Consider the following 21,021-nt stretch of genomic DNA (forward strand, 5'->3'; position numbering starts at 1 on the left):
CAACAGAAGCAAACCTGCTGCATACACAGAGAGACAGGTCCATTATTCCTGGGCATGTCATGTCCCTGGAACAACAATTTCTTTATATATTTATTTGACTTCAGAAAGCCTCAGCTACTCAACCATACTGCCTTTGTTCACTGCTTCACTGTTCACAACCTAAATCTAAACTGTCACAACTAAACAAATTGAGTCTGGCTGACAGGGATGAATAAGCCTGCTACAGGCATTGAGTCCAGAGCTGCTGGGTTGATAAAGTACAAGTGCTCGTCTATGGACTGCAAAGAGCTTCCATCCTCGTATTTAAAGCAAAACATGTACCAATGAAAATAGTAGTTATATTGTTTTATTCTCTATTTAATTTGGCCTGCTCATTCCAAAATCTTTTCAAATGATTTTCCTTCAGCTTTCTTAAGATCACGAGGTATTGTGGTCAGCATTTGTTGTGCACAGGAGAGGACCCAGACTTCCTTTCAGCAGGGAAACTGCCACACAAGCTCGCCTGTTCACACCTTTTCTCAGAAGCATTCAGCCAAGTGCTGGGTGTTAATTTGGCCTGTCTTCTGACTGATGGGAGGCCCTGTTAGGTAGGTCTTTGACGTTAACCGTTTCTAAATTTCCACAAGAGCAGGATTCAAATCGGTTCTGACACATCTGTGAAAAACAGAAACAAACAGGGTGATCACATAGCTTCAGCTTGGCCAACAAAGTTTACAAGGTCAGCTGGTAGATAAAGGTAAGCTAATCTGTTTGTGAAATAAAATAGATAAATTAGTACATTTATAGAATACTGCAATTTTTTTATCATAGTTTTTCAGGCTTTCTGGAGGTGTTTCACAGTTGTTTTTTGGACACTGGATGCATTTTCATTCATTTTTTTCTTCCAGCTGATCACTTTCAGGGGAATGTTTTCTCAGTTGCCACTTAACAAATGAACACTTTGACCTACGAATCATCAAAGCATAAAAAAGGACCTAACCAAACAGGAACCAGTGTTACGTCTAAGACAATTTAGCAAATAACCTAATTTAAATGGTATCTTTGGGCACTATGTTAGTTGCAACCTGTAACAAAAACACACCATTTGTTCCAATTCTTTTAGTTGAATCCATAAAAACACCAAAAATAACACAATTTTACATAAGATCGCAATTTCACATCAACAAGGTGATTCCCAACGAGCTATTAGCTGCATTGTCAGTGGTGTTGGGGATCTTGTTAGAAGTGATGGAATTACGAACACCATCGTGTTTTGAGCCGCCATGCAGTACCATCTGGAAAGCTTCTGATTAGCAACAACTTCAGCATGTCAGTGCTGCGTGCATATGATCATGTCCGTGATCATATAAACAAGCAATGGAATACATTATGGATTGGCCTCCCCAGAGCCTGGACTCCAACATTACTGGAACATATTTATTTATTTACCTTTATTTAACCAGGAAAAAATAACAGTTTCAGTTTCCTGCCTCGTATTTGTGCTGCAAATGGTTATAATAAGGTTACATCTCAGGGTGACTTCCTGGGAATATTTAAAAGGGACATGTTAGTTCATGTTAGTTCCAGACATTTATTTAAAAGTTGGATCAGCACTCCTGTAATAATAGTCCACACACATCACATACAGGAACAGATTAAAATAAAAATAATCATATTTCTCGAGGGTTTCTGAATGTTTTTGGACCACAGTTGATTCAGTGGTGACAATAAATAGAATCATTTCACAGAGTTTATAATCTTGAGAAAACTATATCCATGGATTCAGATGTGTCTTCTTCCCTGTGAATGTGTGGGATGTGTATGGAAGTTGTAGCAGCACAGTTTCTAGCACACTCTCAGAAAACCCTGGCATTTAACAGCTTTGGTCAGCCTTATGGATGACCTCATAGCCTTTAATGTGTTCAGTTTAAGAACTGCTTCAGGAGAAAAACAAAATTCCCACAAAACTGATGGGAGTTGTTTCAACCACCAGTCCGCTTTGCAGCAGAACAGTGGAGCACTTCACCCTTTGGAAAAACTGTGTATGTTTAGCCCTTTTTAAAGAACACAGTTACAAAGTGCTTCAAAATGTGAATAATCATTCAAGAGATGTAAATATATCAACATATACCACATCCAAACAAATATAGCAACTTAATACAGAAATGTTAAATTTGGATTGATCACCCAATAAGACCTGTTGCCGTAGATTTTCAGTCCAGTTTGTGGGTAATTTGGCACACTTCAGCTTATTCTCCTGAAAAACGCAGCCAATACCCAAAGAAAAACTTCAGAAAACCTGAATAACCATTGGATTATCAGTGACTACATGAATTTCAGCTGAAGTGATTTGAATTAGCAAATCTTTAGTCCAAAAACACAGATTAATGGGCTGAAAGCACAGGAGCTGTCTCCCGCAGCTGCAGGAAAGAGCGATGGTGAAACCATGTAGTAAATGTGTAGACCATAAATCCCAAACAAGGTGCTGAAATCTGCCAAAAGCCGAATGATTATTTTGATGGGGGTGATTCTACAACCTTTCACAATGAAGCTCAACACAAACATTCAAATTAGGATTTTGTCTCTAATGAAGCAATGAAGTGGAAAATGTGTTTCTTCACTAAATGCCCCAGTTGTTTTCATAGCTTATTGTTAATATGTATTTGGAGCTGTGTATATTTATCTCTCTCTATATATATATTATAATATCACATAAGGTCAACAAGGACTCTGTATGTGTCGATAGTGGGTTCACTTTGATGCTCCTGTGAGGTGTACCAACAATACCTAAAGCTTTGTTATTTTTAAAGAGTGGCGCATGGAGTCACATTTAAATTTGAATTACACAGTTTGGCCCGAGCACTCCTTTCACTCCCTCTTCAGATCAAAAGGAAAGCCAATAAAATGTGTTACTTGCAGGCATCAGCTTTGAAGTTGCTCCTCTGCATGCTCATTTGAGCCCACGGGCATAAAGTCAGGAGCGGACAGCGCCTTTACTGACATCAAATTGTACTGTGTCCATAAACCCAACCCTAGATAATGATTGGCATCTGATATATTTGAAGGAGCAGAAATGTTTTTATGTTTGACATTTTTCCTTCATTCTTCAAACCGATTCTATTCTATTGAAAAACAGAGTCTAGTTTTCTTACAGACTGTAAACCTGCATATATTTTTTTCCCCTTTCCTTTTTCAAATACAAGAATGCAAGATGCCAGGTGATGACCTGTAATCAAGACAGCTCCCAGGAGCCTTTGCCTATTCAGCATCGTTAAAAGGAGCGACGGAGCAGAGTTCCCAGCGGTTGTAAGAACCGTGTAATTATACAGCTTTGAAATTCACGGAGCGATAACTCACCGTCACGTGGTCCTTTTCAGCTGATTTTATATTGTCTTGTTCAGTTAAAACCTAGGATAGACCGACGAGTCTTTCCTCTCGCGTAGTCTTAAACGCATGCAATAAATGGAGGAAAAAATATCCTCACAATGGCCTTTAATGTTTCATCAGAAGTGTGAATGTTAACTTCGCAGCAGTAAAACAAGCATGATTATGAGTCATTTGGTGCTATTCTTTCTGTGCAGGATGACGAGGAGACACTAACCCAGTTGAGACAGCACCGGAGCTTTGCCTTTCCTCTGAGTGTTCAGGATTTCTGTGGACGGTGGAGTAATGAAATTTAGGAATTGCCGTTTTTCATTTAAGTCTCTCATTTATGTTAGTGAGTGTAAAACTCTGCTAAGCATTGAGCAATAATTACTGCTGGCAGAGAAGTTCAAACGGCCCATTCTCCGTGGGTTAGTTGGGTAAATGTTGTTTTGATCCTTCATATGTACTTTGTGCTGCTAATGTGCCATTTTCTACCAGCCAAGTCTCAAATTTGAATACAGAACCACAGCAACTAAAGTATTCCTCATGCTTACAGTTTATCATTTATGTAACAGACAGCTCGATGTGATCAGCATCAGAGTTTAACAAGTTGGCAAAACTTAAAGGAAAAGCCAGGGCAGTTAATTTTAAAACCCTTGAACGGAACGTAATAATCATCAAAAGGTTCTCCTGTGATTGTTGCATTATTCAGCAGTGCTCTCTTAAACTGTTTGTTTTTGTTGCTCCGTTTTTATGATTGTTCATTTATTCACGTGTGAAAATAAACGGTTCGCTTGAACGGGCGCGAACAGCAGGACATTTCACCTGCATGTCATTTATCACAGGAAATCCATCAGTTCGCTAATAGGGGCCGTGGGCCCGAGTTGGAAGTCGATATTTGATTGCGGCCAGCACCAACTTCACTTTTTCCCTAAATAAGTGGTTAAGAAAAACTCATTTTACGGTGGTTGAGCGTGCCTGAAGGGCTGGAGGGTGTGGAGCAGTTGTAGCAGGACTGATTGAGAACTGGGCAGGCGTGCAGCTGACTGGGAGTCAGAATCAGAGAGAGTATTAGCAGGTTGATGGAGGTCTCGCTTCATTATCTTAACATGCAACCAAAGCCTTTTCTGGGCTTTTTCTATTAAACGCTGAGGTCAGACTGTCATCAGTGCAACATGATTTTTCTTGCTTATATTGACTTTACGCTCTTTTCATTTATTTCCTTCATTTATTGTTTTTTGTTGATGTGCTTTGACAGCCGTTCTCCTTTTCCCCCCACTTTGCTCATAATATTCTGAAACAGAGTATCATGATTGTGTGAACACGGGAGGAGCTTCTGATTTATATACTTTCCTATTATGCTGACATGTTTAACGATCTGTGATAAGTCACTGAAGCGTCTCCCTCAACCTGTGGTGAGGAATTAATAAGAACTAATACTCAAGCTACTTTGACTTAATTCACTTACGGTATAGTTTTATTTATAGATGAGTAAAAGGCTATTAATTTAAAAATAAAAGGGGGCAGTTTATTCCTTTTTTAATGCTTCATAGTTATAGAAAATCCAGTCTTTGTAGCAGTATTGCTGCCCCTGGTTATTATTGTGTGTATGCCGGTAAAGTAGAAAGACTTAAAAGAAAATAATGTTTGATGTGCTTTTGAAAAAGAAGTTCCGTATCCACAGGGCACAGCTGCGCCTTAATGTTTCTTAGAAAGAAAAATATTCGCACACAGGAAAGCCGTGAAATATTTCGATTATTTTAGTCGCAAAGAAAAATACAGCTACAACACTTTTAAGAAATCTGCCTTTGCATTTGTTTTACAGAAGCAGGAGAAGGAAAATTTGACCTTCAAAAAACAAAAAGTAATTAACTGTTATCACCATTTTAAATATTATATCCATGCTTTATTGTTGACCCTGAAAGAAACTGTTACATACATTGTATACATAAATAGATACATAAATAATTAATATTCAAACAGACACACTGTCTCAGTGAAGTCCATCGATGTTGCATGTGTGACAGGTGTAGATGATATGTACAGCTGAGGTCTACCACAGTTTATGTAGAGCTGGAACAGAAGGAGTACCGGAGGCAGGCGGAGCCGAGTGGGGGTTTTTTTGGGCACTGTTAGCAGGAGGTGAAAGTTTTCCAGAAGAAGTTTTTACAGGGAGCTTTGCGGTCACGCTGGGGAAGCGATAGCCTGTTATACACAGCTCTCTCCTCCAGACGAGACTCCAGCGGCTCCTCAAGCTCCACAGGTGTCGCTTCTCCCGGCAGCATGTTCGTGTCCAGAGCTCCATCCAACAAGCCAGACACCAGCTTTAGGATCAGCTCCTTGCGTTCTTTGCTCAGCTCCTAACCAGGAATCAGAAAGTAGAGATAATATTATCACGGAGGAAAAATCATGGAAGTGTGACTTTAAAACACTTGTCTGTGATGCTCACAGATCATTAATACTTTTCCCATTTTAAATTATATATACTGACAATATTAATCATGTCAGTTAAAAGCAGTTTTAATTCAATTTAAAAAAGCCATTTTTAAATATCTTACTATTTATTTACATAACCACAGATTTTGTTTTATTGTAAGTTACATTTTTGTTTTCAAAATTCGAATCATTCAAACTATTTCCCATGTAGTAACTGGATACATTTATTAATAATTACACCTCAAAGTAAAAAACAAACAAACATCAAACTAATATGAGCAATACGAACAATCTCCTCACCCTGTTCACATGGATGGGGCTCCTATCCTCCACAGGAAGCACGGCAGCTGCTCTAACGCTGAACACAACCCCCATGAGAGCTGCTAACACCACCAGGAGCTGCATGCTGTGACAGGAGTGCAGGTGACCGACCAGAGCTACAGTCACAGGAGCAGGAGGCTCACAAAGACAGTGTGGCTGTGTGTGTCTGTGTGTGTGTGTCTGAGCAGGAGAGTCTGAGCAGCTCAGACTAGCCGGAGATCCAGAGAAGAACGATGGGAGAGAAAAAAGTGGAGTGCAGTTGGTGGCAGCTGCTCAGAAGATTTGATGTTTCTTCAGCTCTACCTCTAAAGCCCCTCACTCTTTTATACGCCTCTACCCCCTTCGTGTTTGCCACTGACGTAGAGGGTGGTGGGTGTATGACGGAGGGTGGAGGGTGTGTGCGCGTGTGTGGATGTCGTTGGGGGTGTGTAGGAGAGCATGAAAGAGGAGGAGAGATGAAGAGGTCAGGACACAACAAATGGAACCGTTTAAAAGTTAACCTTTTTGACAAATTGTGAGATGGCTTGCGTACATGTGATTCATCGGGAGGAAACATCTGCAGCGCACGACGACGTCAATTGCCCGTTACCAGGTTTTGACATCAACTAATGCGTTCGCAGTTACGATAGACAATCTCAGAGAATACCTGTCAGACAGGTGGACGGACAATTCCACAGCTCATCTAAAGTGTGATACCAACGGATATGCCTGAACCATTTTTAGCACTTAAATAAAGTGGCCACATTTCCCTGTAGCAGGAGTCAAAGTAGATCTAAAAGAGATACAAATTGACCATGAGCCAGCTTATCTTCCACTCCCAACACAGGCCGCTGTTTGGCACCCTACCCCGGGCAAAATCCTATTCCTGTCATATTGCTTCTATATGCCTCTTTGACACCTGCAGATTGCAATTGAACGGTCTGACACTCGCACTGACTCGCCGAAATCTCTTCAGGAAATGCACATCACCAATCTCGTGGAGTTAGCATAGCTGTTAAAAAGGAAGCAGCAGTGTTCAGTAGTTTAGTGCTGATCCATAAGGATCTTGTGGTTATCTTTGCATTAACATGGGCCCCGTGATTTGATGCATGTGGCGTCTCTGAATCGAAAACGAATTAATGTCCTTTGCTTCACAATAGATACCAGACGCACTGCACGACAAATGGATTCTAAAACTGCCACTGAGGTTTTCTACACAATACCATTAACATACATTATAAGTAAAAATTAATTCCTCAACTCTTTACACAGGTTTAACTACTAATCAAGTTTGCTTACATAAAAAGTAATATTTTATAGGTCTAATATAGTGACATAACATAAACTTATTTACCAAAGAACACCATAAACTGTATTTTATGGCTTAACAAAAAAAAAAAAAAACATTTAATACTATATATATTTAAAATGTGTACGAGGTAAATGTCTCACTGAAGTTAATTATACTTTCTTGTCTGAGATGACCTTGTTTCAAAGTGTGTGAGAATCTGCTGTCAACCTGTGAGACGTTTCATGAAAAAGCACAGTTAAGTTGAGTTTACAGGATTCACTGTTTTGCTGCTGGCAGGGAACATGCGGCGCTCGTATTCCCGTATGCCTCGTTTGATATGTTCAAATGGATTTCTCATGCTTCCACAACAGTCTCTGGGTTGATTTCTGCAGATCTGAAGGTGGCCCAAAGCAAATCCAAAGATTAGCTGACTGTTAAAAATTGTTGTATTGGCAGTTCAGTGTGTTTGAGGAATATACAGCAACATCAGCTTAAAGGGATCTGCAGATGACACTGCAAGAGACTTCAAACACTTAAGGAACCCCCAGCGACTACTATAGGTGCTCCAAGATTGCATTAATGTGCATTAAAATCTCCATTTTCATTATTACGTGTTGTTGAGTCACCACCTCAACAAGTAACTGAAATAGATGGCTGAGAATTAAGTGACTCACAGATCATATAAGGGTTTTATGCTTTTGTTATCAAACAAACAGGTGAATCTGTACGCGTGGAAACAAGCCACCAATTTAGCTGTAGAAGAAATAAATTTTAATGTCAGTCTATTGTATTCCCAAGTTTTGTTCCTGTGGTATGGAGATTAAAACCCAGTCAAATTAAAAATTCATGGCTGTCGCTTCATTGGTGCGAACACAAGCCCATAGAGATGTGCTTCATTTCCTATATTACAGTATTAACACTCACAAGCACAAATTATCTTTATCATCCAGCTATGGGCACAGCTCCTGTGTAAAAGCAGCGTGACAACATAGCAGTGAACTGCAGGTTGGTCCCATTATAATAAAAAAATGAAAAAAATATTGGTGAAGACTGAGCTTTTGCACAGTAGTTTGAGTTGACGCAACTGAATGGTAAGTTCCACAGTGACACTTCCCATCATGAAACACTAAACAGCTCAGAGGGTCCGACTGCTTTTTTCTCTAATTCAAAGAATTTCAGCAGTATAATTCCAACGCGGAGACTGGCCTAAAACATAAAAGATTCAAGGATGCCACCTGGTGCCTGAATACCAAAGCTGCACGTGTCTCAACACTACACTGCTCCCACAGAACCTGCTCACCATTTGCAGCAAACAGCAGCTTGAAAGCGTGGTTGGAAAATGCAGACCTCGAAAAACAAAACATAACCCAGCCATTGATCCATTAATTTTGCGTTACCAGTTTATTACAGTTCATGATTCTTATAAAAAAGACAAATTCATTCATTCAGGTATAACACCATGTCCCAGTAAAGAGTCAAGGTAGCCATAGCTAACAGTAAATCATGTCTTACATTAGCTCAAATCACTGAACTATTACATTTCCATTTAAAGAAACGATCTCACATCCTGCAGTCAGACTCTTACACAGTACAAACAGTACACCCAGTAATCAAGACCCAATACTGCATGCTATAACTGCATAATGAATTCACATGTTAAGACTATTCGTGGACTGGACAGCTCTGGTAACATTTCTAAGTTTGCATGTAATGTGATCTCTTTACAGTATTCGATAACTGACGCTCAAAGCTGAGCCTTAACTAAACCAATTAGGTGCTTTTTTGTTTTGTTTAAAGGGATCTTTTTCCATTTAGCTTCTGAGTAGGAGACCATAAGACTGGTAGGTTATGCGCAACCAGTTTCAGGCACTATAGGGTTTCTGTGTAGTGGACAGTATTCTGAACCATGATTGTGACAAGATATCAAAATAATAAAAGGTCACAAAATAAATGTGCAGTAGAGGATTACATACACCAATCAGACACAATAAAATTGAAGCCACCTGCCAAAGTATTATTCACTTGACCTGTAAATGGTAGAGCGGTTCCTATACTCCATGTAACAATTACACATGTTGTGCTATGTGTAATTTATTGTTTTACAGAAAACAGAATTAAAAACAAAAACAACATTTCAGAATGAGGTTAGGTTTGCTTCACAAAATGCAGATAAGACAATTACATGAAGAACTGAAAGACAACACAAGAGTGTGCAAGACCGGCTCAAAAAGCAATATTTTCTCTGAACTGAAAATCTTGGGATGACGTTTAACTACGTAGAGTTCAAGAAGCCATCGAAAAAGGTTGTTTATCCATGTTCTAAGGGTTGGCTGAAGGATGCACATGGCCCTTTGCTGCTGGTCATGCTTCTCTGAGCACCTGTCAGACAAGACACCAGGTGAAATGCAGAAAATACCCCTCGGCATTGTGTGGATTGCACCCCCAAGTGTGGGACAGACTATTAAAATTTGAAACCAACTTACCTTTCTTGCAAACTCTGGGAGAACGAACGACGCTTTGTGAATTTCAGGGTTGTAATATTTAAGGCTCATACTTTCCTTCTCTTCTTTTGACAGTGCTTTCACTGGTTCCCTGAAATGTGTTTCCTAAAAAAAACAAACAAGGCACAAGGATGATCAGGGAGAAACTGTTATGCTATGGAACATTTTTGCATTTTCTTTTTTTTTTTTTTTAGGCAATCCAAGAACACTTGGGGAAGTGTGGTGGATGACAAACTGAGAATGACAGTTTAACACCTACAGGATTTTTACTGCAGAGCATGAATCCAATTTGGCCACTGGGATAAGTTGGAATGGTGCTGTAGGCGTAGTCCACCACAGGGAATAGGGTTTTGCAGAAGGTCTGCATCTCCTTTATCAGCTCCAAATGGAGCCACTGACACTCGCCTGTCAGTTACAAAAGCAAGAGGCGGGGAGAGGGGAGAAAAAAAAAAAAAAAAGTGTTACTTTCCCATCTTTTGGCATTACTCAATCTCAACAGAAAATAATCCATTCACTAACTGAATAACAGTAACATCTTCAGCAGACTCAAAATGTTACTTATTAGCCAGCTTTTAATGCACAAGTCCAGTGAAATATAAACTTACCCTGGGAACAAATAATTCCGCCACTTCTCAATGCTGCCTTCATCAGCTGGTAGTAAGACTCCTTGAACAAGCTCTCAGCAGGTCCTGAAATAACAATTAAAGAGATTCTAATTGAGACTGCCTCGTTAAAGCGTGTCCCGTATTTGTGTTGTTTGATTAGTTCTTTGGACACACAAGGATTGTGGGACTTTAAGCAGCACCTACCCACTGGGTCTGATGAATCTGTTATTATTATGTCAAAGGCGTCCTGATTCTGCTTCATGAATTCAAAGCCATCACCAATGTGGAGGGTGAGCTTGGGACTGAAAAACCCTTTGGCCATCCCTGGCAGGAACTTCTTTGACACATTAATCACATCCTAAAGAGAAGACAACATAAAAATGTCATCAAAGGCAGCAGAGAGGACAATCCCTACATCATAAATTAACAGAGTTGTTGCTCCTACCTCATCTATCTCACAAAGAACCGCTGATTCCACCAGCGGATGCTTCACCACTTCCCTTAGCACACCCCCGTCTCCGCCACCAATGATGAGCACCTGTGAAAATGCAAATATAACCGTCACAGCTGGAAATATCCCGAATGTACTGTTGTTTCACATTTACGAGAAATACCTTCTTAGGACAAGGATGGCTACACAGGGGAAGGTTTGCAATCATTTCCTGATAGGCAAACTCGTCCCTCTCTGTGCACTGGATCACTCCATCCAGCACCAGCACATTTCCGTAGGTTTTGCTGGAAAGTAGCATTACAGCACAGCATGAGGCAACAGGATCACTTTTACATAAGAGCTTCCGTAGGATTCAGATGTGTAACCACATGCTTAGTACCATTAAACAAATACATGTACCGCGACTTAAATGAATCTAGCGTTACCCTTAAAGTTTACACTAAAGTTTCAATGACATGCAAATCACGAGCCAAGCTTAAAAAACGTCGTATCTTTCAACCATCTGGGGAAAAAAATCATGCTCTAGGTTGCTCATTCAGTGCGAGCACAGCTAACAGCTAGCAGCGTTAGCTAAGTGAAGTTAGCCTCACTGTTCTCACCTCTTGAAAACCATAACATCTTGAAATTTGGATTTCTTGTGGTAGAGGACCTCCTCTACTTGGAGACTCATTGCTTGCCCTGGCCATAGCGTACAAGACTCTGTAAACCATCCATCTTTAATGTGGTCCATGACAGCTGCCTACCGTGTTTGGAAGCGTGGCAGTGAAGAGTGACGACAAACACATTGACTAACCGCGAGACTTGACGCCCTCTTCTTAAAGCGAATGGGAGGGCGCTGACGTAGCTGGGTCTTCACGACGCTAACCAATTGCGTGGCAGGTTCTCTCGTATAGTTTGTTTGACTTCACAGCGGCCGCACGGCCCACGAGCTGAGCAGCCCACGTGAAGCGCAACCAAGTTGGCGTGTGAACACACCCGTGAGTTTGGACACCAGGGTGCGGGAGACAAGTGTATGCCTGTTTGATAGTTTCAAGGAAATTTAACAGTCAGTTGTTATGTTCTTCCAGGGGCGGATCTTGAAGGGTGGCATGGGGTGGCATGTGCCACCCTAAAATGATCTCTTACACCCAGGGCTGGACTGGGACAAAAAATCGGCCGGGCATTTTGACTAGAGCCCGGCCCACCAGGATAAAGATTGAAAATGTGACGTCATTCAGGGGTAAAACCGCAAAGGATTCTGGGAACTTGTGGCAAGAGGTACTAGCGATAAAAAGAAACCCAAAAAATGCCAAGAAGCTGTTGTATTATTAACTGCAATAGCTGGTCGCATGACAGCCATGGAAAGCCGACGGGTAAAGAGATCGTTTTTTTTTTTATCGGATTACGTAGTTGAAGAGAAATTTTTTAAGCCATGTTTCCGAAGTAAGAGCCGACAGATGGTCTGGATATACCAAATATAACGTCCCAGAACACTCCAGCTCACATGTTAGTCTGCTCCAAGCATTCCCACAAAGATCAGAGTTTTGTAGTAGTTAATACGTCCTTTTTCTTAACATAATTGGTGATATAGGTTACAAGTCTGGCGCTGAACAGAAATGGTCGCGCTATGCTCCTTTATTTATTGTGCATAAATAGTAAATTGTCCTGACACAATATTGCGTTTCGCTTCTGTTATTATGGTACATTGACAAAAACATATACTTTTATTCACAGGATAAAACTGTTGTTTTGTATCACTAATTGTCCAGTGCGATTACAGCATACAATATTATTGTCACTGCTACATTTCTGTAATGCTACCAGAAATTATTTCCACTACTAATTAATTACCGTTGAGCTCAAAGGTCCTATTAATAAACGGTTAACGAATGTGTATTTATGACGACGATTTGTGAGACTGGTAAACTTACCTTTGTTCGTACGATGGTCTTTTAGAGCTGGGCGATAGAACGATAACGATATGTATCGCGATATAACTTTTACTCGATAGAGAAATTAAGCTATCGTGATAGACCTCGCCGCTCTTGTCCTCAAAAAAAAAAAAAAAAAAGGTCAGCCAATCCAAATTGAGTAGCGCAGAGCCGAACAAATCACAGCCGCAGCGTCACGTCGCGTGACTTGTTACGTACAGCACAAGTGCCAAGCCGCACGTGTGTTTGTTTGGGAAGCAGCCAGCGCGTAATGGAGGAAATGAGTGTGCCGACTAGAAAAATCAACCGAGCGTGACCGAAGAGAAAACAGATGATGGTTCCAATGCCGGAGAGATTGTCGAACGGAAGAGCCATAGAAGTTCCGTAGTGTGAAGGTATTTCGGCTATTTCAAGTCTGACAAAAAATAGAGTAGCGTGCACTGTAAATTGTGCCGAAAGCAAGTCTGGAAATACAATAAACTGGTGCATGCGTCACACTGTGCGCCACGTTATTGTTTCGGTGAAATGAATTTCTACAATACTGTTACTGTTAATTCTACTCTCTGCAGTGTTTAAATGCTTACATATACACACAGTTACTGTCCGTCCACACATACGACTCGGTTCTGCTTCTATGCCCCAGCTTTGTTTACTTTTTCCCACCGAGGCTTCTAGACTTCTGATTGGCCAACATTTCTGCACGGTTAGGAATCTAGCGCCACCTGCTGCTTTGGCATGTTCATAGCAGCGTTTTCCTTCATTTCTGCCTTTATTGTGTGGACGAGATTATTTTTTAAAACGAAAACGGAAAATCTCCGTTTTCAAAAATACCCGTGTACGTGTGGACGTAGCCTCAGTCTCTGACTGGAAGCGCTAATTCGTCATTCGGCTTTTGTCAGACTAAAGTAACTGTTAAAACTGTTTGAAAAGCTAAGCTATACAACAAGGAGAGATTGAGAATTTCCTTTTAGTTCTCAGTTTATTTGATATTGACAAAAGTTAGTCAGTTTTGTCTGTTCTTCTGTAAAACAAACTAAGATTTATTTTTAGAATTAATATTTTGTTTCTAAGTGGAATTGACAATTTAGTCTGTTTTGTTTGTTCTATTTTGAAACTTAAACGCTTTAGCGGCTGCCTTTTGTGTAGTTTGCAATATTTGCCTTTATTTATCTGAAAAAGTCTCATGTTCCTTAAGTACATCTACCCTGTTGAACTTATTATGGGAAATAAATATTTAAATAAAAACAAGCTGCTGATTATTTCACATTTTACTTGTGAGCAACGGCACATTTAAATCTTACAAATATAGTTATTTGGCTTATATCGTGATAGATATCGTTATCGCCTGAAATGAAAAAAACATATCGTGATATGAAAAAATCTCATATCGCCCAGCTCTATGGTCTTTCGTTCTACACGGTGCATTTCAAGGTCCTGTACACCCATCCGTCGGTAAACTGTACCTGGGCTTGTTGCAGTGACCTGAAGTTACTAAACTTCATGAGTGTATGCACTCACTCCAAGAACCGTATGATTATAAATATGAGCGTGGTGAAAGTTGGGCAGCACGCTAACGTCTTTTGTCCCTCTGTGTGCTCGTAAGGGTCTGACCCTTTCACTCCTTTGATTTTTCTTCGTATCTTTTCTTTGTCTTTTCGTCGAGTCTGTCTTTGTACGGACCGGCATTGTTCTCCTTTTGTTCTGTACATTCCTTTTTTGTGCGGCAAAGAAAAAACAAGAAGGTATTGGAACCGGAGAATGAACGTTTTGCGGTGCTGCAAACGCTTGCATTTGATGCGGTACTTGGATTGTTTTGCCACGAGTTCCCGGCATGCAATGCGCGAAAATCACGTGATTGCTAAACAGGGGGGAGGGCGCATCCGGCCTCCTCGGCTGTAATTGGTCCAGCCCAGAGTCGATCATGACCAATTGGCCAATCCAACACCTTTCATTATATATACCCTTCCTAAAAAAAAATTAAAAAAAATCCATCGGCCCATAAAAACAAAAAATCGCCAGCGGCCCACCGGGCAAATGCCCGGTATGCCCGATGGCCAGTCCAGCTATGCTTACACCCCTAGTGCCACCCTAGTTTTGTGTATGACAGTGTTGTTTATTAAAATAAGATTAATAAGAACATTTAACAGTGAAGATACATTCTAAAACTCCTTTGAATGAGCGTGCGTGAAAAAAAAAGTAGTACTCCACCCAAAACCTTTTGCGCAAATGCAAAAGTGGTCAAAGGTCTGCGTTTGGTTCATTTCTGCCTGTAAAACGAAACACTGTAAAGTAATAACTGTGCTCTGAAGCTTTTTCCCATCTAACTTTCAGATTGTGTCAGTCAAACATTACAGAGAAAAAACTTGTCTTAGCCAAGATTCAATTCACTCATATTCTAATTGTGACAGAGCTAACTTCACACAAATGACTGCATAAAATAAGAATAAAACAACAATAACAAACAACTCTAAACACTGTTCACTCTCTTGGGAAACTGCCTCTAAACTTTGGCAGTTACATGAACTTAGTTATATAAACAAGACATTGAAGGCTTAACAGCCAACACAACCACATTGGCTGTCTTGTGACAAATAGTGGTTGAAGGAAAGGGGTGCTGACCAAGTTGGTAACCAGCATGAGGAGGAGGTGGCAAGCCATTGCAGCTGTTTATGGTTCTTCCACATGCAACAGAGGCCCCTGTTTGTTCAATCAATAAATTGTTAAATTGTCAGTGTGTCTTGTTTCGACTGTTTCGACTGTAATCATCCAATTCGGCACAGACGAAACAAGGTGTTTGACATTCACAGAGAAAATATGGAATTTTTTCATAGGCGCAACCCACAAATGAAATTTTCCTTACAAAGGTGGCACCGTTTAAGGAAAAATAAAAACCTGGTTTCCAATGGTATAAGATTTATTGTAAAGAAGCATCTTTACAATAGAGTAATAATTGACCAAACATGAATTTTGTTACTTTTTGTGTTAAGTTTAGATCTTCTGTCCTGCTGGGTTGAAGATGCCTGTGTTAAAATCTATGTTTTAGAATTTGTAGCCTCGTTGTAGCAACGCCCACCTTTTAGAGTATGGTTCACTGTCATGCAAAGACATACAAGAAATATTTATTTCCTTTTATTGTTTTTTTTCTTTCAAACTTAGACTTTAGTACAGAAGACATACTGCACAAGAGCACCAAAGCTTAAACAGTAAATTTACATCATGTTTATTTATATATCAACATACCTGCATATGACCGGCTGACTATGGAAACTTGTGTCTGACGCAGAATTTGTATTTTTATTTATTTATTTATTTAATTTGCTGTGACTGAACAAAAACTGGTCAGTTTGGAGGTATTTTTCTTAGTAAGTCTCAGACCAACCCAAACCCTAATCCTAACCCCAATCTAACCCGAAATGATGGTAGTTACTTACTTGGATTAATTTCAAAAGCATTTGAGTTTAAAACAGTAAAACGATTGTCTCAGACTGAAATGTCAATATCTGCAATTCCAGTTTGACATCAGAACGGCCACTCTAAATGGACTGTGAGGACAGATCTCAGCTGTTATACTGCACAAGGCAACAGTGCACTCTTAGTCTGTTTACATTAGGCTCAGTATCTTCACGACAGAGTGTTATACCCAAAGGCAAAAGTTAGCTGAGCACACAATTCAAACTTGTCTAGGTAAGCCAAGAAAATTTACAAAAAAGTTCAAAGCTAAATAAAAAAAGGCACCTCAATGGCTGCTGGCAGAAAAATGGAAATCTAATCCTCATACTCTAATCCTCAAACACAAACCTGAAATTCACACAGGCAGAGGCGCTTTATTTAGTTTCCTGTGAAAGTATGTTTGTATCTGTTTAAACAAGAACCTGTCATTGTCAACAGAAAGTAAAATATGCTAAAGGGGAGCAAACAATTCAAACTTGAAGGGGCAAGCAACGAAAAATGAAAGCTAAGATCACAATCATATTAAAGTTTGTAACCTTAAGTCCATGTGATCCAAAGGTGCAGCGCAAACATATTGCTTGCAGTCTGTTACCAATAAAGCATTTTTAATGGTGCAGGCCAACTAAAACACAGCTAATAGGACAAGACATAGTACTAGATGTCGTATCAAAGCCTGCTGTTAGTGAAACATAAGATTCATTGTGCTGAAAATGAAAAACAGCAGTTATTTTATTATTTATTTTTTCCGTTTGGGCCATGTGGTGAATTTTTACTTGACTCTCAATGTAAAGCTTGGGACCGTCAGTCAGACATTAATGAAAGGCCCCCTTGCGTCAAATTTGACATCTTCTCGCAATCATTTGTAACTAAGTTTTTTGTGACAAGCACAGAATCTGTAAAGGCTCACTGGCCATTTCATTAGGCACACCTTGGTACTATGAAGCTGGATCCTCTTTTGCTTTCAGAGCTGCTTTCTTTGCAGCGCAGATTCAACCATGCTTGGAAATATTACTCTGAGATTAATCTTCCATTCCACATCATCCCACAGGTCCTTTCTTGGACTGAGATCCTGTGATTTGAGTACAATGAACTAAGTGTCATGTTCAAGAAAGTAGTTCGAGCTTTGGAACATAGTGTGTTATCCTGCTGGAAGAAGACATGAGAAGATGGCTATACTGTGGGGTGGACAGCTTCTACTAAGGGCCCAAAGTCTGCCAATAAAATATCCTTCACACCATTACACCACCTCTAACTCACCACTCACCAATTTTTGAAACTCAGAACAACCCATCTGACTCCAACAACCACGCCATGTTCAGAGTTACATATCATCTTTCTTCCTGATGCTCAGTCTGAGCTTCAGCAGGTTCTTTTGACTTTGTCTACATGGCATGTTATTGGTTGATTAGATATATTAGATGGATGTAGATATTATATTCTTTTCCCAGTGTTTCTCTACATAGTGTTGGCCCTAATGTTTGTTATTTCCAGAGGTTAAAATAAGCACTAAGTCAGCAAACAAGTTAAGTGTGCTGACCTTAATTCATGTTATAAACCCAAATTTTCCGTGCCACGCAACAGTAATGGGACTGTTTACTGCAATATTTACATTTTGTAAAACTTGTAAAACAACTTTAATGAAGTCAAATTTATATGTTGAGGAGTCGTGGAACAGTTTATTGAAATAAATGCAAACCTCCATGGAAATACAGAATACAAGGCATAAACAGAGTCTGGGCAATTCTAACAATCTTGAAAGTCAATATTTGTTATGACCACCTTTATTCTTTTAGTAAGTAAGTAAGTAAGTAAAATTTATTTATATAGCACTTTTTAAGACCAAAACGCTGTTACAAAGTGCTTCACACGAAGACATGTCAAACAAACAATATACAGCCTTTTTTACAGCCTGATCTTAGGCAGCTGTCTTGTAATTTGTTTAAGTAGTCTTCAGGAATTGTTCTCCAGGCTTCTTGAAGGACATTCAAAGCTCTTCTTTGGATGTTGGCTGCTTTTGTTGCATTCTTTGTCAAGATGATCCACACTGCTTCAATGACGTTAGGGCCTGGGCTCCGTGGAGGCCAATCCATGACTAATAGTGTTTCACTGTCTATTAGGGCTGCCACGATTAGTCGACTAGTCACGATTACTTTGACTATTAAAATCGTCGACGACTAATTTAATAGTCGACGCGTCGTTTGAGGCTTTGTAAGATCCCAAAAGACGCAGGAATAAGTAGTAGGATTTAAGAGTGTAATAACGGACTGAAACAGAAGATGGCAGCACTGCATGTACAAGGATGCCAGCTGCCGTTAAACCCCGAAGAAGAAGAAGCTGTGTCCCAGAATTCATAGCGCGGCCCAGCTCAGTTATCAACAATGGCGGCAGCTAGTTAGTTTTAATATTACTCTTATTATTCTTTCTGGGTCACAAAATAAACGATTAACATATTTTCAGGCGAGAATGTAGCTGTGTAAACCTCAAATATCGGCTCAGTTTATCAGGACACCACATATATTCAAAAGCGCTCCGACGTTTTCGGAGACGTCTGTTACCCACCAGCTAGCTCGATAGCTAGCCGGGGGCAAGGCTCACTAGAGCCGGTGAGAACACCGGACTCCCAGCAAGTCATTTTCAAACCCACCGCCGTCTTTCGCTACTCAGGTTAAACATTATATATAAGTCACTTAGATAACTTAAAAATGTTATTGTTTGGCTTTTTTTTTAGTATTTTATTGGTTCCTGATTAAATCGGTTTGGCTAAGATTAAAGTTAGAGTTTTTACACAGCTGAATAAACGTCAAGCAGATTAAACTCCATCGAAACAATCTGCAAGTGTCATTAAAATTTAATAAACTCTCATCTTGTCTTTATTTTTAGTTAGCACATACCTTAAACACTTAAAGCTGTAAGCTAATGATAGTTATATAAGAGCAGATGCATGCTGGTGCAATAAGCTGTATGTTTTACATCCAATGGATGCATGATCTGATTAGTCGACTAATCGCAAAAATAATCAGCGACTAGTCGACTATCAAAATAATCATTTGTGGCAGCTCTACTGTCTATCCATGTATGGTTCTGCTGCATTGAGTGTTTGTGATCACTATTATGCTGAAAAACCAAGCCAATCACATTCTTTCCAGGTAGTATTGCTTGGTGGATCAAAATCTGATGCTATTTTTGCACATTTATCCATTTTAAAAAGATCCCAAAACCACAGGCTCAAAATGCTGCTTGAAACCATGATCGCCCATCTGTTAAACAGATGGCTGCAGACATTCATTGTTGTACCCCACTCCTGACCTCCTCTGTACATACTGATGACAATATGGACCAAAAAGCTCAAATATTTATTCATCACTCCATAAAACCTGTCAACTGATCATTTCAGGCCAGTTCTTGCATAATTTGACATAACTCAGCCTTTTTTCACGGTTTCCCTTAAGGACGTCTTCTTGACAGTCACCTTTCTACTGAGACCATTCTCGATGAGGGTTCAGTGAAGAGAAGAGGGATCAGCTGAAGGTCCAGATGCATCTCAGGTCCCGTTTCAGGTCTTTACTGGATTGTTTTCCTATTTCTTAAGGACCTGCCATTCAGATACTCATCATCTGCTGTAGACAGTTCTTTTTTTTAGGCCTGAAATTTCTTTCATGTTTCACTTGTCAGGTTTCTTGTCAGTTGTCTGTTATGTATATACGGGTGACTTTTTAAAGCTTGAATGTGTCATAGGCCAGTGTTAAGTGGATTTACAGCCAGAAATAAAACATATTCCTTTAACCGTCAGGTACAAAGACTGAACTGTAAATGGACAATGACAGCCAATGAAAAACGTAGAAAGTCATTCAGAGATTGAACGATCCATTCACTTAACCTTATCAGCGTCGCAGCGGGGCTACGATAGGGCAAGAGGAGGGTATACCCTGGACAGGTCGCCAGCCTGATGCAGCAGGGCTAACAGAGAGAGACAAACAACCATGTGGACTCCACAACCTGCATGTCTTTGGACTGCCAGATGAAGCCAGAATACCTGGAGAGAACCCCCAAAACACAGGGTGAACAAGCAAACTCCACACAGAAAGGCTTCAGCTGAGTGAAATTAGCTGAACTCAAGGCTTTCTTGCTGTGGTGCAACAGTACTAATCACTGTGCTGCCCTCTTCAGAGACCTTGGGGAACTATTGAACATAAAAACTTAAAAAAAAATCAAACAAACAAACCAAGAAAGTTTGGCTACTTGGAAGCAAAATAGGAAGAAATGAAGTGTGACTCTAGACTTTCGCACACTAGTGTCCACCATTTTTAGTTCATTCTTAACAAATGACTGCACACTTCCATCCATCCATCCATCCATCCATCCATCTTCTTCCGCTTTATCCGGGGCCGGGTCGCGGGGGCAGCAGCCTAAGCAGAGAGGCCCAGACCTCCCTCTCCCCAGCCACCTCCTCCAGCTTATCCGGGGGAACACCAAGGTGTTCCCAGGCCAGCCGAGAGATATAATCTCTCCAGCGTGTCCTGGGACTGCCCCAGGGCCTCCTCCCGGTGGGACATGCCCGGAACACCTCACCCAGGAGGCGCCCAGGAGGCATCCTTGTCAGATGCCCGAACCACCTCAGCTGGCTCCTTTCGATGTGGAGCAGCAGCGGCTCTACTCTGAGCCCCTCCCGGATGGCCGAACTTCTCACCCTATCTCTAAGGGAGAGGCCAGCCACCCTTCGGAGGAAGCTCAT

General features: G+C 40.4%; 2 protein-coding genes across 2 annotated transcripts; both read right to left on the bottom strand.

Moving 5' to 3' along the window:
* Window positions 1-4,987: 4,987 nt before the first annotated feature.
* sst6.1 (somatostatin family member 6.1) lies at window positions 4,988-8,403 on the bottom strand. The gene is made up of 2 exons (XM_080898431.1): window positions 6,082-8,403; window positions 4,988-5,705 (listed from the first exon to the last, which is right to left on the bottom strand). Exons 1-2 carry the CDS (start codon window positions 6,184-6,186, stop codon window positions 5,478-5,480), a joined length of 333 nt encoding a protein of 110 aa, XP_080754557.1. The 5' UTR covers window positions 6,187-8,403; the 3' UTR covers window positions 4,988-5,477.
* Window positions 8,404-8,750: 347 nt separating this feature from the next.
* Window positions 8,751-11,721, bottom strand: srm (spermidine synthase). Its single transcript, XM_080898430.1, has 8 exons — window positions 11,529-11,721; window positions 11,093-11,213; window positions 10,924-11,016; window positions 10,683-10,836; window positions 10,479-10,562; window positions 10,133-10,278; window positions 9,856-9,978; window positions 8,751-9,751 (listed from the first exon to the last, which is right to left on the bottom strand). Exons 1-8 carry the CDS (start codon window positions 11,657-11,659, stop codon window positions 9,734-9,736), a joined length of 870 nt encoding a protein of 289 aa, XP_080754556.1. The 5' UTR covers window positions 11,660-11,721; the 3' UTR covers window positions 8,751-9,733.
* Window positions 11,722-21,021: the final 9,300 nt, after the last annotated feature.

This window comes from Rhamphochromis sp. 'chilingali' (genome assembly GCF_963969265.1).
Source record: "Rhamphochromis sp. 'chilingali' genome assembly, chromosome: 12".
Lineage (NCBI taxonomy): Eukaryota > Metazoa > Chordata > Actinopteri > Cichliformes > Cichlidae > Rhamphochromis > Rhamphochromis sp. 'chilingali'.

Coding starts and splice junctions, on each gene's coding strand:
- srm (XM_080898430.1), bottom strand. CDS start 11,659: ATGGACCACATTAAAGATGGATGGTTTACAGAGTCTTGTACGCTATGG. Junction 11,214..11,528: donor GATGTTATGGTTTTCAAGAG/GTGAGAACAGTG, acceptor GCTACTTTCCAG/CAAAACCTACGGAAATGTGC. Junction 9,979..10,132: donor TGCTCTGCAGTAAAAATCCT/GTAGGTGTTAAA, acceptor TGTTTTTTTTAG/GAAACACATTTCAGGGAACC.
- sst6.1 (XM_080898431.1), bottom strand. CDS start 6,186: ATGCAGCTCCTGGTGGTGTTAGCAGCTCTCATGGGGGTTGTGTTCAGC. Junction 5,706..6,081: donor GCCCCATCCATGTGAACAGG/GTGAGGAGATTG, acceptor ATTCCTGGTTAG/GAGCTGAGCAAAGAACGCAA.